The 23,968-nt window shown below is 32.7% G+C and overlaps 1 protein-coding gene across 3 annotated transcripts in view; it reads right to left on the reverse strand.

The window, feature by feature from the left end:
* LOC145670270 (fat-like cadherin-related tumor suppressor homolog) overlaps positions 1-20,480 on the reverse strand; it is a 113,466-nt gene extending 92,986 nt beyond the window's left edge. For all 3 annotated transcript variants that reach the window (XR_014128249.1, XM_081738697.1, XM_081738696.1), the window contains exons 1-10: positions 20,346-20,480; positions 13,323-13,536; positions 10,445-10,584; positions 9,504-9,745; positions 8,443-8,687; positions 7,790-7,976; positions 6,741-6,969; positions 4,610-4,862; positions 3,026-3,702; positions 1,511-1,669 (exon numbers count right to left, since the gene is read on the reverse strand). Coding sequence is in view for 2 of the 3 variants with exons in the window: in XM_081738697.1 (XP_081594823.1) it covers positions 1,511-1,669; positions 3,026-3,702; positions 4,610-4,862; positions 6,741-6,969; positions 7,790-7,976; positions 8,443-8,687; positions 9,504-9,745; positions 10,445-10,584; positions 13,323-13,527 (2,337 nt within the window). In the remaining variant the exon portion in view is untranslated. The remainder of the gene's footprint in view (positions 1-1,510; positions 1,670-3,025; positions 3,703-4,609; positions 4,863-6,740; positions 6,970-7,789; positions 7,977-8,442; positions 8,688-9,503; positions 9,746-10,444; positions 10,585-13,322; positions 13,537-20,345) is intronic.
* Between the last annotated feature and the right edge of the window lie 3,488 nt (positions 20,481-23,968).

Below are 23,968 nucleotides of genomic sequence, written 5' to 3' on the forward strand. Positions count from 1 at the left end.
TCTAAAACGGACACTCTCTAGTACGGACACGGACAGTCTTTTCTGTCTTTTATAGGTATTATTTACCTCCGTATTACGGACACTTTCTCTAGAAACAAGTAAAAAAGTATAGTAAAAATTCATTTTTCATATATGTCACCAAAGAAGCAATGTGACATTTAGCTTCCTCAACTGTCTGCTCAGCAACCCAAATGAAGCGTCTCTGTTTAGTAACACTCTCATGTATTTTATATGCATCCCACTCCCACCCAAGCTATTTTAGACACAAAAGTGATCGACAGTTGCCCGACGTTTGGGATGACATGTTATGCTACTGTCCCTCTGGAATCTCTGATCAAGTAGAAGACATGTTTGATATTTTTTGCCCGCGGTTATGCATATTGTCTCAAAAAAGACACTTCTGGACTGCAATTAACCAACAAATTAAAGCGACATACTGAAAACGTAGTAAGTAGTGATAAGTGTAAAGTGCAGAGAACCATAGCATCTTATTTCAATGTTGTGCCTCGAACATAGAGTATTGGATGGCGAAGGGTAATGCAGATATCGTAACATTTTGGTAATATTCGTAAATACACGATTCATGCAAAAATATTTTTTTCTAATTACATATTACCTTGATTACTAATTTACGTAAGAAAATATTGAAACCTCTTTAAGGCGGACACCTCTCTATAGCAGACAATTTTTGATTCCCCACGGCTGTCCCCTTTAGAGAGGTTTCACTGTATTATTGTGAATTTTAAGACACTTTGAAAATAAGTACATAGCCATAAAATGTTTTTTTTTATTTATTTATTTTTTTTATATATAAAAACAACGATTCGACTCTAGAATACAGTGACAACAATTATGGTTAATTAAAACCAAAATTAATTCTAGAAAACGGTTCTTTATAAGAAAACTTAAACTATAATAAGAAATGTAAAAGTACGGATCCGGTGACGCAGTACAAAACTGTTGCTGACGACATTTCCAACGAGAGAAGAAATATACAATTAAAGGAACAAATAAGAACGCATAAGGTAATTCACTTTTCTTTTGAATATGCGCCCTATAGCTTCTATTAGTAGAAATCCGCGAACATGTTCGTTAAATAATACCTATAATTATTAACGTAATCTGGGAAAAAATAGAACATACGAGTTATCTCATTTTATCAATATTTCATATTCTCAATTGGAATTTTAAAAAATGCATTCTTACTGCATAAATTCTTATCCGTTTTGCTCCCGTTATTTTTCGCATTAATATATTTGTTACTCTCAGTTACAAAGGTGGAAGAATCGAGGAAAAACAAGAACATATTAAAAATAGAAATATAAGAAACTGCATTCTAAGAAAGAAAATTGTAATATTTCGCTTGAACTAACAATTCTTAGAACCTGATACACACATGTTCCTTATATTTTTAATATTGCTACCGTCTCATGTGCATACTGAAATAATAGTGTTTACTCACAATAACTAAACTACAATTTCTATCTACGAGTAAAGATATAGCAAATACCTTAATAACAAGATCCCCTTTTTGTGCATCGACAGAAACAACAGCATAATAAGGCAAATTGACAAACATTGGACAATTGTCGTTGATATCCATTATTGTAACGTTCACAATAACATGAGCAATTCGTGGTTTCTCTGCGCCAGTTTCTTCACTGCGAGCCTGCAGAAAATTACCATAGCAAGAACAAATTATTTTATTGAAACATCATGAATTACAAGTGCACAATGGTCAAAAAACAAACATGAAATAGATAATACCCAATACTTAAAGCAATACAAGAAATTCTCTTTGAAGACAATGTTAAATGTAAAATGAATTATATATGAAACTTGAACTAAATTATATATTTGCAAATTACTATTTTGATTTACCAGAGATCATGCAACACATATTGCATTTGTTGTGGGATAAATACATATAATTTCCTTCAAACACTTTTAGTTAAAAATGATAAATATTATATCAGAACTAGTTTCACTTACGAAAACTAACGCAAAATAATTTATATATTTTTTACTAGAATATGAATAACGAATGTTAAGTTCATCAAGCAATTTTCATTGCATGCTGGCATGCATATCATTTTCTATTATAAAATGAATGTATACAGCTTATAATGTACGTATAAGCACAGTCGTATTTATGAGTGGGTATTTGGGGCATCTGCTCAGTATAATACATCTTCTAGATGGTAAACTTTGAGAGTAAGGTATACAGGTTTACAGGTAGCGTGTACATAATAATTATTAATTCTAACACCAGATCATCGTTTTCACGACCTAAATGATGTTTCTAGGTATTTCAGTTTACATCACAATTGTTTTGCATACATCAAATTAGTATAATTACTAGTTTTGTAATTTTTGTTTTGTGACTCACTGTAAAAAATATTTTTCCAAGATTTCTTGTTAGAATTTTACGGAAAATACGGTGGTACGGTGTTGATCGTTGAAAATATATATATATATATATATATATATATATATATATATATATATATATATGTGTGTGTGTGTGTATTATTTTCTACTTTGAAGCTCGGGCATTCAACACACAATGATAATAATTAAAATTTAACGTCTGTTTTCAACATCGAAGTTATGTGAGACGTAGACCTACAGTACAGCTTGACGTGAGATCACGAGCACGTAAGCTTCTACCGGGATTCGAAACCGAGGCGAAGACACATATATGCTAATCATACAATCACGCAGAAGCTCCAGAATAATAGTATTGAATTTGAAGAAAGAAAAAAAATTGCCAAAACAATCTCCTATAAAGCGCTCAGATAAGCAGAGTACCACTATCAGCTACTACTTCCTAAGTTTAAATATCATTTTAGAATAAGTGTTTGTCTCTCACGTGTTGAGATCAGAACCAACAATGTAAGCAAAACATTTAAACACAGCAGTATATTTTCTTTTTTCTAATCTGAAAAACTCATTGTAAAAAAATCCTAGCTCTTTCTGACTTCAAGAAATCTATTTCTGATCAGCATACAGGTTATACACTTACCTCAACAATTAATTCATAACTATCTTTCACTTCTCGATCGAATTTTTTCCCTGTAGTTCGTATAGCACCTGACGTTGGTCCAATTTCAAACATGTCGGTGGGATTTAGAATACTAAATTTAATGTGTTCATTTAAGGCACTTCCAAGGACATTAAGTACAACAACATTCGTGATTTTTGTCGAGTTTTCTAATATGGTCCCGTAGTATTTCTCTTTGTGGAATATCAGTCCAGAATTTTCTGATCTTTCCACTTTAATATTCACAATGGCAATATTAGAGTACTTTCCATCAGAAACACGAAGATGTAATCTGTAAAATGGCCTCAAACCCTCTGCACTAATAACAGTCACAACGCCTGTTTCAGAATTAACAGTGAATTTCTTCTGCTCATTTCCTTCGATGATATCGTAACGAAGAACAGTTTTTTCTTCTGAATCTGGATCAGTAGCGTTGACCTGAATCACAGCTACGTTATGATATGTCGGAAGAAGTAGTGTAGCATTATACTCGCTCTCCAGGAACTGAGGAGGAGAATCGTTCACGTCCGTAACATAAATTTGAACTCGTGCAGTTGTTTCAGATGATAATCGTGGTTTTCCCAAGTCTGAGACTTTCACGTGAAATGAGAACTCAGGATATAATTCATGATCAAGAGCCATAACCGTTCGGATAGCACCTGTCAAGGAAAAATTATAATTATTAGCATACGAACATAGTTTTGTTTCGCGTAGAGTTCAGCATTTTCATCAGGCCCTATTACTTCTGTAAGTTTCTCACAATACTATAAAAACAAAGAACAATTTCTTTGTCTATTTTTGTGATACACACAAAACAATTTTCGGTCAAATAACATCAAATAATACGTACTGTCGCACCAATTACGACTTCATATGCTTTCAACACGAACTGCTGAACACTAAGTAATAGTACACACAGAATGTATTAAATTATATTTTCAAAATACTAACAACTATTTTGCATCTACTAACAGAAAGGCTTTAAGACTAGTTTTTATTATTATTATTATTAGTTTTATTTTAGTAATATTTTGAAAGGAAAACAGGTAAGAACAGATAAACGCACTTCATGCTAAATTAACTATAAACAAAGAGAACTGCTTGCGAAATAAAATCCAGATTCCAATATGGCACTCAACTGGACGGTTCAAAGTTACTTCTCTGTTTATTTTTAATATCTTTTTTTCTATTTTAGCTATATAATACATCCTACTTCTGTCCAGCTATGGCCAGTTTTACCACCTAACAGATACTTGGGCTATCAAAAGAGTACTGTACATGCCAACAACGTAAATCCTTAACGACCTCCTTTAGTACCTCCCAAATATCTGCACTTCTTCACCGGACACCCTGTATATATCAAGGATCTCTACGATCCCCAAGCAGAAAAAGACATGAAATTTATGAACATCCTATCTAATATAATTTCAAATCATTTCTAAACAAAGAACTAAATCAAAAGTTTCGCAAATAAAATTATCATTAATCTATTTTGAAGAAAGTACATTGTTACTCATGTATGACGCTACTTAGACGTTAACCAGAAGTAAGCAAGTACGAACTTACCGGTGCTGGAATCAATTCTAAAGAATTTTCTTGGCAGCCTTTCAACAATGTCATAATTTAGAAGAGCATTCAGTTCAGAATCTTTATCTTCAGCTTTGATTACTAAAGGTGTGCTATTATTCGCAAGCACTAAGGAACCAACACTAGCTGATTCGGTGATATTTCCAACATAGAGATCCTGCAAAAATCGTGGCACATTGTCGTTTCTGTCCAGTACGTGGACAATTACATTACACCTTGCTTTTGCTCCAGCCTGTAAAAGAATGTGAAAGTGTGAACTTTTTTACAGTCACTATAAATAATTTCCAATTATTACATGATTCGTAAGATATTATCTTAAGCAAGTAATGAAATATACTTTACATTTACATACACATACACATACACATACACACACACACACACAAAAAAAAAAAAAAAAAAAAAAAAACGGATGACAACCTTTTACAACAAATTTCGCCTGGTCAGTCTGGTATATAGTAATTTTGATTTTTTTCTGAAGAAATTGTATATTTATTTCTCTTTCAGTATAGAATATCTATTGAGCTGTTGAAAAACAGATCACTGAATTGTATTCCTAACAATCCAATGGTCCCGGAAGGGTTCCAATCCAACCAAGTAAGTTTTCTGCTTTATATAAATTGCTTTTTGGTTGACTTTAGACCCAAGTTTAGAGACTATGATCCGTGCAAGAAGTATTATAATTTCGAATTATTTATATTTCTATTAACTTTAGTAGTTCTATGGACAATGTACTGACAACAATGTTATAATTAGCAAAGTCCATTGAAAACTGAAATATTCTACACGGTGTTAATAAGTTATACCGACAAACTGTAAGAGATGATTCCGTACATTAAAAAAGAAAAAGTTTATATCGGCTTGTGGGGAAAATGCATGATTTCAGAGCTAGAGCCGTCCAAAGGAGTTGGAAAGAATAAATTGAAACATAGGTCATTTCAGACACGGGGATCTGTGGAGTAAATAATGTCGCACATGTCATCTAAAAATACATATTTTAGCAATGCGCAATGGGTGCTCAAGGGATTTCCTACAGGGCATAATTTCCAGGCATGCTCTCAACAGAATTTCTAGACTTAAAGGTGGGTCAAAAGTAGGCCAAAAGTACGCTTTGACAATAGTGATCACGAAACGTGTCGTCGGCGGTAAGTAGAAAGCCTTCCCCAATTACCCATATGAACTTTCTTTTCTTGCATTCAAATTAGTCTAGAAATGAAACTAGGTAAACCCCTATGAATTATGATTTGAACAAAAATTATCCTTTCTGATTTTTTTCAAAAAGATTAGATAATGACGTATCGTGAGGTGATTTTAACACAAAATATAAACAAAATTATTAGAGTTAATTGGAAAATAATATTAGGTAAAAAAGATAAAAAAAACATCTAAGTTCAAAATTTAATCCGACTAACCCTGTTGAAATTTGAATAATTTAATCGAATATTTCAAGATAATAATCACTAGAATTTATTTAATAAGCAAGTAAGTATTGGAAAAATAAACAATCCAATAATTATTCGAATCGTGTTAAAAACATTAATTAAGACTTATCAAATGAAGAGGATCCCAGCCCTCTGTATGTAAACACGGACACAGCACTCTCGGTGTAAAGAATCATAAACTGTAAGTCTATCAAAATTTCAAACTTCATTTTTCTCACTTTATTTGTCTTCATTGTATCACATGACAACAAGACTTCCCTTCATTCCTTTAATTGCTTTAAAATCTTTGAGTAATAGTAAACCTGTGTTTACACAGTACTTAGAAGCAAAATGATCTATGATCTATGTCTTCAAAATGTTGTTTATTCGAGTAGATTATATTTAATCAATTATGACATCACAAAAAAGGAATAAGTATTGTTAATGACAACCAACATCTGAATAAGATCAAGCATATTGTTTCACAGTATTCTATTATTATTCTCCCGTCATAAAGTCAATTCAGAGATAGCTTTCAACTGTTTGGAAAAATTCAAGACAAACTGCAAATTAACAACGATACGATTTAAGTAAAGTATATCATTATAACATTTGAAAAATATTGCTTTCCAGAATTAGTATTACCAATCTCCTCGTACTCCAATAATTCCCTTCAAGTCCTCACTTACCATATTCGTTGTTTCCACTGTCAAATTATAAAACTTGTTCAGCTCGTAATCCAATTGGTGTTTCGTAATGATGACTCCTGTACTTGGATTAATGAAGAACATGTCATCTATATTTCCATTTATAATTTCAAAAAACAACGAAGAAGTACTTCGAGCTTCAACATGTTTTACATATGTTCCAATAGGTTGATTCTCATAAATTTCAGCAGCATGTTCTTCTTTCGTAAATCTAGAAATATTGTGAACAATAGTTACATACAAAGATATAAAATTAACTGGAAGTAATTCTAACCAGAGATAATTTTAAACTGGCACTGTTCAATACATTATAAGTAATTTTACATTTTCCACCAGAAATATTTAACTTAAGATTTTTCACAATGTTATTTTAGAAACGCACATTTAAAAAATATAATTTAAGAAGGTTAAAAAACAAAATTCGATGCCACGCCAGCTTGAAGGACATGTTTAAATTAAGATAAACAACGAAAGAATAACGATTTCAATTACATCTTTAGGATTACATGTAATTACTTCTGAAATAAGTAACTAAATATACGAACACTGAATATTTTCCCTTAAAAACATTGTGGAGGATATTTTGTAGTAAATATTAATGTGAATAAGTAAATGTAGAATGTAGGTCTTCATATGTTTCTGCAAAAGGGCAAGTCCCTTCATAACATTTAAGTATTACAAGTTTACTTTATAATGTAATTCTTCCTTATACTTTACACGTCTCCAAACTATCCTTAATATTTTAATGAAAGCTTAAGACGATATAGTCTTCACAACATTAAGAGATAATTCAAGATACAGTAACATGTTGTTAGAAACGTAAAATTTAATATATATCCTTATTTGGGATGGATGTTTTGAACTATGTGTCTATTAGCTATGTCGCAAAAGACAGGCTGAGACTAACTATTTTTCTTTTTAGTGTTATTTCTGCATTAGACTAGAATAACAATTAATGCTTTATTATCATATACTCGTAAAAATTATACTATATCTCATTTTCGAAGTGATTTAAAACAAACTCAACTTACCTTGGTGGAGCGTTATCTGCCATCGTAACCATAATATGAACAGGTACAGTAGCGAAAAGAGAAGGAGATCCATTATCGCTGGCTTTCAAAAGCAACATGTATTCAGAAATAACGTTCATGTCCAATTCTCTTGCAATTTGCAGAATACCAAGAGTAGGATCAATAGTAAAAGCATTGCCTACATTACCTGTAAATTGAATTACAAGTAAAATTAGCAAAATCAAACGTGTAAAACTATCCATAAACTAATTAAAAGATAAAATAAATACATAAAATAATTCAAATTATTTACTGTAGCTAACAACCTTTCTATTAGGTGCACTGTTAAAAATATAAATAACGTGAGTATCAACAAGAAATTACTCAATATTCAACAATTAAGTCCTGAACAATTGATTCATGGTTCAATGTACGTTGTTATGAAACTGTTTGATTCTTAGTTAAGCTTTGAAGTAAGGTAAGTAAAAGGGTTTATTTTTCATTGTGATTTTAATCAAATATTTTATTTAAAAGCAATTTAAAATAATTACGTTTCTAATTAATTAGTATAAACATATGTACTATTGCAAACTAAAATAAGCACAATATACTAGATAACGAATACAACAGAGAACATTACCCTGAGAAATTATAAAAACTATTTTTAAACTTGCCTGATGTTATTGAGTATGTTATCTTGGCGTTATCACCTCGATCTCTGTCGATAGCGTAAACCTGTACTACAGCTGTCCCAATACTAGCCGTCTCATATACTTTCCCTTGGATGATATCACTAGTAAATTCAGGTGCGTGATCATTGTGATCGTGAACTGTTATTACCACTCGCGCATAATTGCGTTTCGCTGGTGTACCTTGGTCTTTCACCATAACAGTTAATATATGCTCTTCAATTGTTTCCCTAAAGAAGAGGAAGAAAAAAAAAGATTATTAAGAAAAAAAAATTATATTGCAGAAATACAGTAACAAACAAAACAGTTTAGCCTAGCGGGCATCCGTAAATAATACAATCGCATCTTGGTTTACACAAAATAGCTAATACTATGATGTTCTTCTTCCAGAAGTAAATTTTGTAACGTTCTTCCATGTAAAAATTTCTCGTCAATAACTTGTTGATTGTTAATAGATCGTGTTATGGAGGTAAGTACGTTTCGGCTATTTACACAGATGATGTAATTGAGAATAAGAATTTATTTACTTAAAAGCAGTAATTACAGACTATAAAAATACTTTTTAAAAGTATATCAACTATTCGAAATATATAATCTTATATTTAAAGATCCTGGCATCAGCAATAATCAACTTCTTCCACAATGCAACACGAGGTTGTAATATTTCACTCACATTTAATACGCAAAATTTTACTGATATACGAGAACGAACAGGAAGCACTAACTGTATAGCCAAATATATTCGTACAGTAAATTTACAAAAAGAATTTAAAGGTTAATTTTAAAATTAATAGTTTAGACATGTAATTAGCGAAATTTTAGAAAAAAAAATTAGGTTATGAATGAAGTACACAGAATTTTATCTTTTTACAGAAAAAGCATTTATTTCGTCAACATTGCAAGTGTTACTCTATTACCAAATCTTAAATACAGTATTCTTATCTTCTGTAAATACATTACGTCATGTATCAATTAACAATAATAAAATGATCTATAATAATTACATGCCTAATATCGAAAACTTAATAAATAAAATTTTAACTTACCTATCTAATTTCTCCACTAACGAAACCGTGCCCTTCATAGAATCCACTCTGAAAATGGACAGAGAAGCAGGATTTCTAGCTGAATGGAGGCTGAAAAACACCTTCTTGTCTTCATCTTCGTCTGTGGCTATCAACTGAAGAATTTCAGTTTCTGGTTCTACATTTTCTGAGATTTCTACCCGATATATTTTCTCCGAAAATTGCGGTCGATGATCGTTTATGTCTATCACAGAAACATATAACTGAAAGAAAACAATATTAGATCACTATCGTATAGAAATCTCAAATGGATCGTATAGACGCAATTACATGTGTACCTACAAGAAAAATACATTTAAAATTTTCCTACTTGTAAAACTAAACTTCGTAGCAATGTAATAATTAGATCGAAAGTTATTTTTTTTTCTTTTATTGGGCGTTTAAATCAGACTCTCTTTATAAAGGAACATGAAACTAGAGTAAATAAATACGTAAATTTCGTATTTTTTTTAAAAAAAATAAACTGTTTACATGAAAATAAACTAATGATAAGAAAAGAAAGAAGCTTCTTTCGTTCCTATATTGAAATTCTAGTTTGAATAGTAAAACGACTACAGTTTACTCAGAATTCATTCATTGAATTTGTTAACTATATAACAAAACCATTTAAGTATTTTTAAATATATTTAATTGGCCTTTTTAACTCTATATTATTGACGAATATATCAAACATACATCAATGTAAATACTACATCTATAATAATAATCTACCCACATAAAATTATTCTTCTTTTTCTTTTTCGTTCTTTTACATGGCATGACACATTCCGCCTTTTCTCGCCAACCAAACTACTAGTTACCGTTGTAATAGCTGTATTTAGAGAACAAAATAGAACCTAAATTCTTTAAAATTAACAAATACTGAATTATTGCATATATCTCCATAATATATACCAACTTACTTGTGTGTACACCGTATATACTCCATCTGTAACACTTATTGTTAAATTGTATTCACGTTGTGTTTCCCAATCCAGTTTTTTGGCTAGTAAGACATTCCCCTTATCTCGACCAATATAAAACTCATCCTTATCATTTCCTCCTGAATAAAAAGAACAGAAGTTTAAAAAATCAATGAAAGTATATATGCAATTAATATATCTATTTAACTACTCATTTTATACGAAGCACAAACAAAATGAAGGTCGCTTGTTAATCTTGTAATTTTTGTATTAGTATTATTATTTATGTAGACAATCTTCATAATTCTGATGTTAGGGAATCGTAATTCCGTTTCTCTGTATGTATTACGAGTTAACTACAATGGTATACTCCTGTTGGATGTTGAGGGCAGAAAGAATTATGGTTTTGTGCACATGTTCTCATCTAAAAAAGATTTTGGAAAGAATATAGAAATGGCGATTATCTTTTGAAAGAAAGTTTGTTATTAAGTGGTTATGTATGTATGTGCTGTGAAGCAAACAGATAGAAAACAACGGTAGCTTGCTCATTCAAGATAGTTAGTAAGTAATGAAGCGAGTGTTATAATAAGGTAAAGGAACATATAACAGCTGGCGCAGTCGGTAGGATCCAAACCAAACGTGAAATCAGGAAGTCACGATACAAGAATACAGTTCCTAGAGAAGTAGACCGAAGGTTGGAGACAAATTATCAGAATGAAGCAGAGAGAGAAGAGCCTGTGTTTGTTCATTATTATAATAATAATAATAATAATAATAATAATAATAATAATAATAATAATAATAATAATAATAATAATAATAATAATAATAATAATAATAATAATAATAATAATAATAATAATATAGTCAACAAAGGGAGGCAATAGGTCAAAGATATGGGAAAAAAATCACAAAGAATAAGAAGACCTCCTGATAGATGGGGATACGGACAATAGTTATCTTTTTGAAGGTAAATGTCTGTGATAGAAGTTGAGCATACATAGAGTAGCTGTATTATATTTTTAGGAGAAGGAGTCTCCAGTATACACTGAAGCTTGTCTTGTGCTGAGAGAAATATCATATCTTAGATATTTTATGGCGTCAACAAAGAAAATACTTTTTTCCTTGTTTACACGTTATGTTGAAATCATTGAATCTAGTTAATACTTGCACTGTTCTTTGATAACACTCCTCAACAACTCCATACTGGTTTTCCGATTTAATCATCTAATTTTGTTTTATAGAATGCACTGAAACGTGTTCAGAAATTTGATGGCCTCTTTCTCCTTCCCTAATTACCGTATTTGCCTTTGAGAATACGCCCAAAAATTGAATACATCTTGAGCAGCGATACTCAGAATTGATTATTGCAATTTCAATAAGTATTCCCGACACCATGTTTCCTTATGGTGCATAACAGGATTCCAGTTACGCACAGCTCAATGACTGAGTAAATGTTTGGACACAATCTTTCTAACTACCGTTTTACAGATGTATGCTTTTCTCTTTGATAATTCCAGATGTGTTCCTTGTTAAGATTTCATTTTAATTTTAAAAATGAAGTTAATATATTTTTCTCAAAATTGAATACAAGAAATAGGGTGCCTTATATGTCGGCAAATACGGTACATGGAAGTTTTGCAGTATACTCGCAAGTCATATTGAAAAGAAACTACTAGATCAAACCATAGCATCACTTCTTACCAGGGGCGTCAATTCCCCCCAAGGATTTGGACACAAACAACAAATTTACCATTCTGCCCCTGAAATGTACCTTCCTCCTTCCAAAATTTTTCACTTTCTAGTTTGATTCTACCACTTACAATAAAAAAAATTGTTTCCCTTCCAAATATTGTCATGGGCGCAGCCAGGCCCTAAAATCCGCCTATGAGCGCTCCTATTTCTTGTACTATCTCCTACTTTTATTTGCAGGAACAATACCTAATTTTCCAATTCTTGCTGAGATTTCGAAGAAGTATTGTTCTTTCTCACGTAAAAGCAGGAAGTCTTACTATATACACATTGGTTAGGATAGTTCGATTAATCAGTGATTTCAAAACAGTATATCAAAGATGGAAAAAAATAATTATATTTTTATTTGCTAATTTGCTAATGATTATTATTATTATTTATATCCTCCTATTCAAACATTCATTTTACATACTCTTTTCTCTTCGACTTAATGGAAATTATGTACATCAAAATACTTAACCTAAAGATGTACTCTTAAATATTTTTACACCTAAATACTGCTTTGACGTAAGCTACATGAAAGAAAACTAAATTCTACTAATAGCTCCTCGTTCTCTAATATCATGCACAAAGACATAATCATAATGACATTGTGTCGCCATAGACATCCGCAAATAAATTTGCGAGCTTGCATATGTAGTCATTTACTGTTTGACACTAACAAAGGAAAAATAATAATATTAACAATAAAACAATTACTATTAATGTAACGTACTTATTTTTTTCTTTGTTTGTAAGTAGCAATGCTTCTAAGTGATAAAAAAAAATACTCTGTGCTAGGGAGAATTTAGCTGTTGAAAAATCTTCCTGACACAGTCCTCCATTTTCCCTACACTTTAATTAGAGAAGCTACGTAAAGATGAAAATAAGAGAGGAAAGAAAATGGGAAAATGAGATTATAATAAATGGATGAAACAAGGATTCAAAAGGCTTAAAAGCATTTTACGTCCTGAGACATTCATTGTCTTGACAGTTTTTCTATTACACGACACGAAAACCATGATGATCAAAGTTTTATCTTTCATGTTTGTTTTTTGTTCAGATAAAATAAAAGGAAAAAATTATATATTTTAAACAGTGTTTACGACTAAAGGAAACTAACTAAATAAATAAATACAAAACTTACCCACAATATCATACCACAATGCATCCCCGTCTTCATCATCTGCTTGCACTAATGCTACTAGAAAACCTATCGCATCACTTTCTGTAATTTCTGCATGTTGATATGCGTTTCCAACTTGTGGTGGATGCAAAGACGTTTTAGGAACTGAGACCACTTGGAGGGAAACTCGAGTGGTAGAACTTCTCTGGGGTTGCCCATTATCCATTGCCCGTATCTGGAAAACCATTACGTTTATTTTACTTTTCTCAAAGTATTTCATTAACGAAGATTTGAGTGGCTATAAAAGAAGAAAATCTTACTGATTACTAACGTTTGGAGAATTCCTTATGAAGAAAAATATCGATTCATGAAACATGCTTCATTAATAGTTCCATTCTTTAAAACAAAACGTTTCCTTGTTTCAAGTTCATTAAATTGTGGGTGGGGGGAGGGGGAGACTATAAATTGTTTTTCATAACATTTTGATTTAAAAGAAAATCAGTCTGAGAAATATTACCGCACATGCGTATCAAAAATTTTATTTTTCTATTCTGGGATTCAAATACACAACAGTTTTTAATCTAACAAAATATTTCGATATAAATTTGTATGCTATTTAGAAATTCTGTAATTGAGAAGGAACGAGACACATTCATAGGCCTTGCTTAAGAATTAAACTATATCCCTACTTGGTTTAGCAGAAAGGAAAGTAGGCGTTGTTTGAACATTTTTTTTCTTAACACTGTTGAGTACTTTGCTGACTAGGACGAACACAAAATAATGTCATTTAAATCATGTATGAAAGCACATAAACAAAACCCCATCCCTTCCAATCGCTAAAGCATTTCTTATACACGGTACCCTACTCGTTGCTTTCTGTAACTTAGATATTGTAAAGACATTTATACGAAAATTTATAGTTTATATTATTACATGAGAAAGAAAATAACACAGAATGCATACGAAATAACCGCCTTTAGCACTCAAGTAGATCCAAACGCGATTCATCATATTTTGGAAGGTTCTGGTCAGCACAGTCTCCAGCAACTGCCTATATTTCTCGGGTAACGTTTGACTTCAATGTGGTGAATGAGTAAGGTTCGTTATTATAAATTCCATCTTTCGGATAGCCTGACCCTGGCGTCAATTCTAGTGCTGTAAATCTACAAGTCTGTTCAAATTTACTTTCTTATCAAAATTAGACTCAGTTTTAGTCATGAGAAGTATGTTATGTCGTTCCAGGATGCTGGAAATATCCAATAGATTTCTCATCGTCCAATTGGTTCACGGAACTGTGAGATTTTATGTCTACAATGTAGATATACTAGAATCGAGATATACTAACATCACTAACTCCGCAAGTCACACTATTGCTACTCAATCAAAACCCATTTCGTATTTTTTTCTTACATACTAAGGTAACTCCAATTCAAATATTGTTGTAATAACTTTATTAAAACAATTACAGGTAAAGTAGTAAGTAAGGCACCCTAGAAAATATCGCATTATTTTTAATGTTGATCAAATTAGAACAGTATTTGTCTTTGGCATGCACTTTACAACTGTGCAAATGTTCTTGACCTTTAAGCATCAGCTATTTTTTACACTCGACGAGTCTTTATCGAATGACAGGAAAAATAGAAGACAAAATTGCGAGGGATGAATAAAAGTAACAAGTAACCAACAATAAATAAGAAGGGAAGTAACCTAATGATATTACTCACTTTCTTTCCTTACTTCTAACTGAATTCTGTTTCATAGCTGCAAGGTTCTAGAAAAGGAAGGAAGGGGAAATAAAACGATGGGCTATTTTCAGTGTCATAAGGGTTCCTCTTTGCTCTGTCAGAAACAGTAGGTCAAAAGTATAATATATATATATTATATGAGTGAGAGAGGGGGAGGGGAAGCAATTGTCAGGACTCGTCTTTGCCGAAACATAAGAATTTTTATGCATTCCTCATATATAGAATAAACGCGCCTCGCTGATTTCCAAGTTGTTACTGTCCCATATATATATATATTGAATATAATCTGATGACTTACTATAAAACGATAACAGTCTCGTTGAGTTTCTAGTATCGATCCGCAGCATTAGACTTGTAGTATGTATTAATATACTTGTTGGTCTGGATTATTCGGAGATCTGAAATGTGCTTCACCTTGGGAGACTGACAGCAATAGTTGTGCTTTTTCTACGCGTAGAAGAACATACTTCATTAAAGATTTTGTTCCATTTATGATGCAGACTGCACCTACTGTGAACACTAAGTAAAAACGTAACTTATCTGCATAGAAACTTTCCAATTCGCTATAGTAAAATTGAATTCTCTTTGACTCGCTGAAAACATGTTGGTTAACAACATGTTTGCAACCTCAGTTCAGGTAAATAGAATGCACAAGGTAACATACGGTAACATGAAATACATGTACTGCAACATATGTTGATAATAAGAGAACTTCCCCTCTGTTTATCAGCAAGATGTATTCCTTTTCCTGCAGAAATCTATATTTCAAGAAAATCATTTCGGAACCATCTCAAAAGAAAAGTTTAAAAATCGACAGACGGGAACATTGCAGTAATAGCATCTCAGAACAAAGAACATAGCATCTCAGAAGAAACCAAAGCAGCTCACAGATTCACGAACCGACCGTTCTTCCTTCCGCCATGTACATACATTTTCAAAACTTAGTGGCTACGCATGAGTATCAATTTGCTGCGTGTGTAAATGATCTATTCAAAGTGTATCTAAGATTTGACCGGAGATCTGAAATTTCAATCCGTTTCAAAGTAGCTTCCTCGAGCGCTGAACACAGTTTTTTCTACTGGTCTCGTCATTATTTGAAGGATTTCCGGTAGCTTTCGGGAATAAGTATAGAAGGGCCATCTCGTTTTGCCTATTGTTTCCTTGTGACTGTAATCGGGTCAATTTCAACGGCACATTCACTTTGAGAAACAGAAAAAATAATAAGAACCCACGCTGGGAGAGTACGGAGTTTGACGAACCACAAATGTTGCGTTAGCCAATTTCAATCAATTATGAAATGACGGATGTCTTTCATGATGCAGTTGCAGATATTTACCAGCACATAGTTAGTTCGGTTATTTGCATTGCAGAAAACTAAGGAGGTGACAATACTTCTCTAACAATGTTTAGATCTTGTGGTACGTGTTCTTGATACAAGTCAAAGTTAAAAAAAAAAAAAAAAAAAAAAAGTGTATTTGTCTTTGTTCGCACCTGGTGAGTTCATATTGGCTATTATGAACTTTCCCCCCTGGACGAAACTCTTCCGAACTGCTTCATTATACTTTTGGGAAGCTTGATGCAACACCGCTGTTCAAGTTGTTTTCCATAATTTCGCAGCAATAAAACTCCGATGAGAGTCCACCACTTTACTCACCCACTCAGAGGGGGTACGGTGGCTCAGTGGTAGAGCGTTCATCTCCGGTGCTTGGGGACCCTGGCTCGATCCCAGCTCGCGCCGTGTGGACTTTGTGGTGGACAAACACCGCGCTCGTGGGTTTTCTTGGGGTTCTCCCGTTTCCTCCCACTTTCTTCATTCCACCATTTCACTCATCTCTCATAATCACCGTCTCCTTTACCTTAACCGGTATAACCGTGGGACGTAAAACTTAAAGATTTCATTTTTCACCCACTCAGACTTCTGCTAATGATTAACCCTCTTTGAAAAATTCGTGTACATATATGAAGCTAGCATATACCTCTCCACCAGCCCTTTGTATTGCTCATATAGCTTTGGAAATATTTACGAGTACATGTATTAATATATTTTTGTGCTTCACGGTTTCCACAGAACAAAAGAGAGTTAAAAAAAAAAAAAAAAAAACTACATCACACACAAACAAACTCTGGCATGGTAGCATTGCCTTTCTGTAACATCAAAGAAGAGCTCGGAAGTCCCAATCGCTCATGTTCAATATCCCGTACGTGTATGTTTCAAAAATACTTTGTTTGGTCTTCATGTTTTTTACCTCCACAAACCTGTATTGATATAATCAATTATAGCTTTGTGTGTGAGTGTACTGTGTCAAGGGCTTGAACAAATTTGTAAAATATTGAAAACCTGCATTTTTTAAAAAGAAACTCAGATGCTTTTGAAAATTTAGCTTACTTAGTTAAAGTATTTATCTTTGCTTCCTGCTTTATCAGTAAATTCAAGTAGTAATAGATAACTAAGTATTTCAGCATTTTAAATACGTATTACAGAAAATTAGAAATACTGGATTGGTGCGAATGGATTTCCCCAAGTGCCCCAAGCGCGTCATTTCCAAAAGGTCAAAGAACAATACTTGGTTAATCAAAATAGTCGTCATTTGCAATCACACACTTTTGCACTCGCTCAGCCAACAACTGAATTCCGTAGCGAAAGAAGTCCGCGATGCGAAGTACTCCTCAACCGCATGTTGCATTGCGCAATCATAAGGGAAGGTCTTTCCTCCCAAGAGAAGATTGGGGATGAATGAAGAGATGGTAGTCAATGGGAGAAATATCGGGGAATACGGAGTGAAGAAAGCTTTCATACAGCAATTCATAGAAAGTCTGCACGGCCCTTTGTAAACTGTGTCGTGCAACATGAGGACACCATATCTGTACACCACTGTGGTATGCATGCTTCCAGGCAAGTCTGCGGTGCATTTCATGGAGTTCAGCATTATACGATCTGCACAGATGGTTTCATCAGGATCACCATACCAGCAAAAATTAGCTTCTAGGCGTTTGGAAAGCATTTTGACTTTGATCAAAATCCAACCAGTCACTATTTTCACAGCAGATCGATTTCTCATCAAAAGTCACAATCCGATTTAGGAAACTTCCCCGATTATTCCTTACACTCATGGAATTAAACACCTCTAGATGGCGATGCTCATTGGCTGGTGTAATCTCATATGGCATCAATGAGTTAACACTTTTTTCTTCTTATCGACTGCACGGAACCACCGAATCACAATGATATGGTGTATTCCTAACTGGTCTGCAATGACATGAACGCTTTTTTGAGGATGTACTTCTACGGCGTTTCTGAGAACCTCATCCGAACATGTCTCAGTCGGTATATACAGGGCTCATTTTGAATTATTGTCACCGAAACGAAATGTGACAAGTTAACGGTGAATGTTGCGTTCACTTACCATTCCTGGCACAAATGCCTTGTTGATGTTTTTGTGAGTTACTGTACAGAATGCTCGTTTGAATTCGAAAAGAAAATTGTGGTTTCTCCATGGTATACTTTTATATGATCCTGTTCAACAACGCACTGACTCCTAACAGTCTGGGTACACCAGCCTGTTTCTTGGACGTCTACAAAGTTTGAGACGTTAGACGCGTGATCTTAGTCCATCCCTGTATCATGGTGCTGAGGTGAGTTTCAAACCAGCCGTCAAAGTAGACATTTCATTCGCACCCATCTAATAAATATTTCAAATTTTTCGTATACCTTTTTGGAAAATTTACTAATTTTAAATCCCACTTGCCATATATGATCTAGTACGGGGACAATAAGTTACAAATTCCATTCGCCTTTGTATTTGACATTTTATTGCATTTGAACTAAAGTGCTTCAATAGGGATTTCAACCCCAGTTTACTTTTCAGAAATTAGATCATAAGAGAAAACACGAAGTACAACAATACCTTTCCTTCTGGATTTCTATCTGATAATAATTGTTTCAAGCTGTGGTAAGGTGTATGACTAAAATATCTATAGGCTTCATCCATAGGCTTAGGGATATTCTTTTTTCTATGTACTCTTGCTGTCAGCAAGTTTGATTTGGAATGGTAAAAAGAAATAGTGAAACAAACTGAATTCGAATAGCATTTGACTACAATATTAGTTACAATGAGAATATTTGTATAGAAGTGAATTATTGTATTTTTGTCATAAAAACGAAGATGCACTTCGTGGACTGAGTAATTGCAATTATCCATTTCTTGACTACATTACGAAGTTTCCATGTGAGTAAGTGGTTAGCATACGCGCATTTGGCGTGGGAGACCCGGGTTTGATTCCCGGAAGATGCTCATTTGAATCCGATCCCACGTCAAGATGTAGGTTCACGCCTCATATAGGTTAGCTGCTGAAAAAGACGCTAAACTAATTATTATATATATATAGTTTCAACACTTAAGAGACCTAATCACTGCGAAATTAAAACACCGTTAATTTTACAGTAATTATGTGATATCTTCAAATAAATAAAAGATAATCAAAATGTGGAACAAGAGCGCCCTAGACAATATTATTTTGCATGAGATAACTTTATCACAAGTCACCTAGTAGCTTTCCGTTTGCAGCCAGTTATAAATGGGAAAATAAATGGCGATTTTTTAAATGGTTGCAAACCGAAAGCAGATAAATGAGTCGTGATAACGGTATCTCGTGTAAAATAATATTGTCTAGCAAGCTCTTGTTCCACTTTTCGATTACCTTTGAGCTATTTGAAGATATCACATAATTACTGTAAAATTAGCGGTATTTTAATTTCGCCGTGATCTGGTCCCTTAATAAAAAGCCCCATATGGACACATTCAAAATCAGCTACCAACTCACGCATTCGAAATCACAGAATAACATATTTTCTTTTTATTAAATATATAGTTATCATTGCTTTTATCTACTTTATTTTTCCATTATAATATTTGTTTATGATATACAGGTATTGTTCATTTTTATCATCTCGTGCCCATGTAATGTATATTAGTTCCACAAGAGTAACTACGAGATTAATATGCAAGTTCTGCTTCTTCAGAAACTCTACATTATTTTCGTCCAACAGATAAAATTTGAAGACCTAAGCGCATAAAATATAAAATCCTACATACGGAAGTAAATGAGTAAATATAGTTTCAGTACAGTAGTTATAGTAGTTATAGTTAAAACTTAGGAAGTAAAATATTTTTTTATAATTAAGGAAAACAAAGGTGTCAGTAACACTATACAGAATCATGAGATGAGGTATAAAACATTTTCAAAAAGTATTATTATAAAAAGTTGAAAAACTAATAAATAAAAATATTCAAACATTTACCACTAAATCATACTCCTGTCCTGCTTGAAAGCCTCGCTGAGAATAAACTACTCCAGTTTTGGGATGAATTTTGAACTTCCCCTTGCCGCGTCCAGACTTTATGCTATATTCAATATCACCATTTGGCCCAATGTCCTGATCGTAAGCCAAAACCTGAACAAACATTCAATATACATATTATTTCCTTACAATAATTTAAACTAAGAAGAAAAAAAATCAGTGAAATGATTCAGTCAGTACTACAATATCAAAGAAACACTCAAACAGCAAAACATGACTAAAAAACTTAGCAGCACTGCAAACAGTATACAATTCCTAAGAAAAATACACGATATATCAAAGAATTACATATCCATTTACAAATGCGAGTCACATTATTATGCAACTCACTTTTATAATTATTATAAAACTTCACCAAGCAGTAAGATTTATATATATAAAAAAAATATTTTTCCCATAATGGTACTGACATTCCAAATATATCAAGAAACAGGAAATACGTCATCATTCCTCACTCAATCCAAATCTACGAGGGTTTATTGACTTTAGCAGGGATTTTAAAGTTTAGATTTTAATGGCATATGTAAGGGCAAGGCATTTAAGGTGAACATTTAAAAACTTTCAAATATTAGGTTCAATGATAAGTGCAATTGTCTTGCTTTACTACCATTCCCAACAGCCACAACCAATGGCATGCATACCAATTTCAAACCCAAGGCATTTTTAATTTATTCCATCAACTAGACAGGCATATGTTAAAAATAAATAAATATATAAAAAGGTCCAAACAAATGCAAATTTCAAAATGGTTCCTTACCCTGAATAGTGGATCTCCAGTAAGACTCTCAGGATCAAAACTCTCCCACGTTCCATTTTCAAGTAAGGTATCAAACCCCAGCTCGAGTTCCCCTGTGCCATTCTGTGGCATAAAGAGAATTCTACATTGGTGTTCAACTAAACTGGCTGACTTTCTTTCATAAAACATACCCTTTTTTCTTTAATTTTTTTATAATTTGGTTAAACTGAATATACAGGACAAATAATCTACAAATTTCATTTACAATAAATTTTACTCAACTGACAGCCACATTCAGCTGACATTAAGAATACGAACAAACTGAACTGAAATTGTGGAATATCTTGCTTTTGAATTTACGAAAAGTCATATTAGTTTACCTATGAAATATTTTACATCAATTGTTAAATTTGCATGAGGTTCAAGTTAGAGAATCAAATTATTTTTATTTGATGGAAATTGCAGTTGCCCATTTTTGCGTAAAGTTAATCAAAAACTTCCTTTGCAGTTTTGAGCTTATATATATATTTTAATCATCTCTAACAGAAATGTTCATGAAGACCTACCCTACAAAATGTCTTGAGTATCCTATCTCTAAATGTGTAGTTTGAGAGTTAGACCTGCCTGCATGAAAGTGTGTTTTTCACTTCGCATGGAAAATGATTTAATAGGACAATGAATGTGTTTGTAAGGCGGACATTGGCTGTGACTATGTTAGTGTAAAGCCCTCTGAACTATGCGAAATATTAGCGAAGAGAGACTATTTATTTTTCTCCTTCCAAATTATCTACACCCACCTGAATTAGAAGCACGTACTCAGGGAATAAACAAATAAATAAAATTGAACGAATGTAACACACAGCATACAAGTGACGTGGAATCTTGCACCTACAGTGCACGTGAATATCAGGCAGGCATATTATATGTATAAAATGATCATGTGATGGTGTTATTTTTTGATGGTGCATTCTCCTAAATAACTGAACTAGAAATGTATCATAACATTCAGCTTTAACAGTTAAGGTTACACATATCACTGCCCTCCTTTTTTTCTGTTCTGTGATAAATTGTATTTATTTTACATGCACGGACAAAGGATGAGGAGGAGTAAAAAATGGGTAGGGTCAGGTGAACACTGGCATGCAAAGTGATCATTCTGAGCACTTGCAGTGATGACGGAATGTGACCAGAAAGATCTTACAACATTGCCACAGTATGGAAATGTTCTTGCCATTATTCAGATGACTGTAAAAATTTTGATAAACGCTACAGAATACACTGTACACAAATAATATATTTTGACTATCCCCACAGAAATATTTAAACCTTAGACGAAGTACTATTACGACAAGACGAAACGAATAATTCAATTTACTCTCTCATTGATTTAAGAAATCTAAAGGACGACAGTGTATTATAATTTGCGATAAGCTAATCCGATCAGGATTGCTATTACTTATCTTCTTCAAAGCCTATAAGAAAAAGCTTTCTCCCATTTTTCAATTAAAACCCAACTCATCTAGCACGTATTTCCAATCCATCATATTTTCTGTTTCGATCTATGAGATTATACTGTGGTACATTATGTGACATGAAAATAAAAATATTCAATATATTTAAAAATTCAAAACTTTGTACGAAAATACGTGCTCGATTGAAAGAAATTTTAGGTCAAAAATATTACCTAAGAATAGTAACAATTTCTTACATATTTATTTTATACTAATAGTAGGCGCGTTGTTCACACAGAATGAGGTTTAACAAATATAAAACAGGAAATTAGGATATTATAGAAATTGTCCCCCTTCCCTAGACAAGAAATTTTCAAAAACGCTGAAAGACGTATTCCCTTATTTTCTTTTCAAGTAAGAGTATACGGTAGAAAGAATTTTACAACCAACTTAAGATACTTACACTTATCATTTATCGAACAAAAAATCGGAAATTTGAATATTCCTTTCCTCGTTCAGAAGTGAAATTTTTACAAACGCTGCAACGTACGTTCAATTAATTGAAATGGGAACTTTATATGCCTAGTTTCATCTTCCTTAGTTCAGGGATTCGTAAGATAATCTGTACACACAAACACAAAATCCTTTACCCCATCCCCTCCCACTAGAATACATTTCCAAAATTCATTTCTTATCCACTGCTTTCGTAACAAAAATATTGTCTTGTCCAAATTTCACGTTTTTACTTATGGTATTTTGAGCTGGGCATTTATGTAACGAATATTTAAGTAAGCACGTTTTTAAAAGAAAAATTAAAAGGAGCATTGATAAATTTGGTGTTTGTAGATATGTTTCAACATTTGACTGAGAAAACCAATTTAGTCTGAAGTAATAAAATAGCATGTTGTAAGATCTCTATGGCACAATGGTGCGAGTTTACAAAATCGGAAATAAGTGAATGTACGGAATATCTGGAGATCCGTAGTTAAAAATATCAATAGTCAAGCGAGTAAGCAAAGCAATACTGTTTCAAGTTGAAAGAACCTATCATCTGACAACTAACTTACAACTTACTTTCACTCCAGTAATTCTGTACATACACTTCCATAAAGATTCTTTTTTAACCTCAGATTGTTCTATTGCAAATTAGTAAGCATAAAAACATACACACCTTTCCCCTTTTATGCTACCAGTGATTAGTTGACAGTACTAAAATCGAAAAACCTATTCTACATAAAGTCAATTTATGCATTCGTTTTCGGGAAAAAAATAGGCAATAATATGTATATATGAAGTATAAATTTAAAATACATAGACAAAATCTAATGTTTATACAACAGTTAATTTTAAAAATACCACAATACAAGAATATCCTA

The sequence above is a fragment of the Thermobia domestica genome, chromosome 14, assembly GCF_964235325.1.
Source record: "Thermobia domestica chromosome 14, izTheDome1.hap1.1, whole genome shotgun sequence".
NCBI lineage: Eukaryota > Metazoa > Arthropoda > Insecta > Zygentoma > Lepismatidae > Thermobia > Thermobia domestica.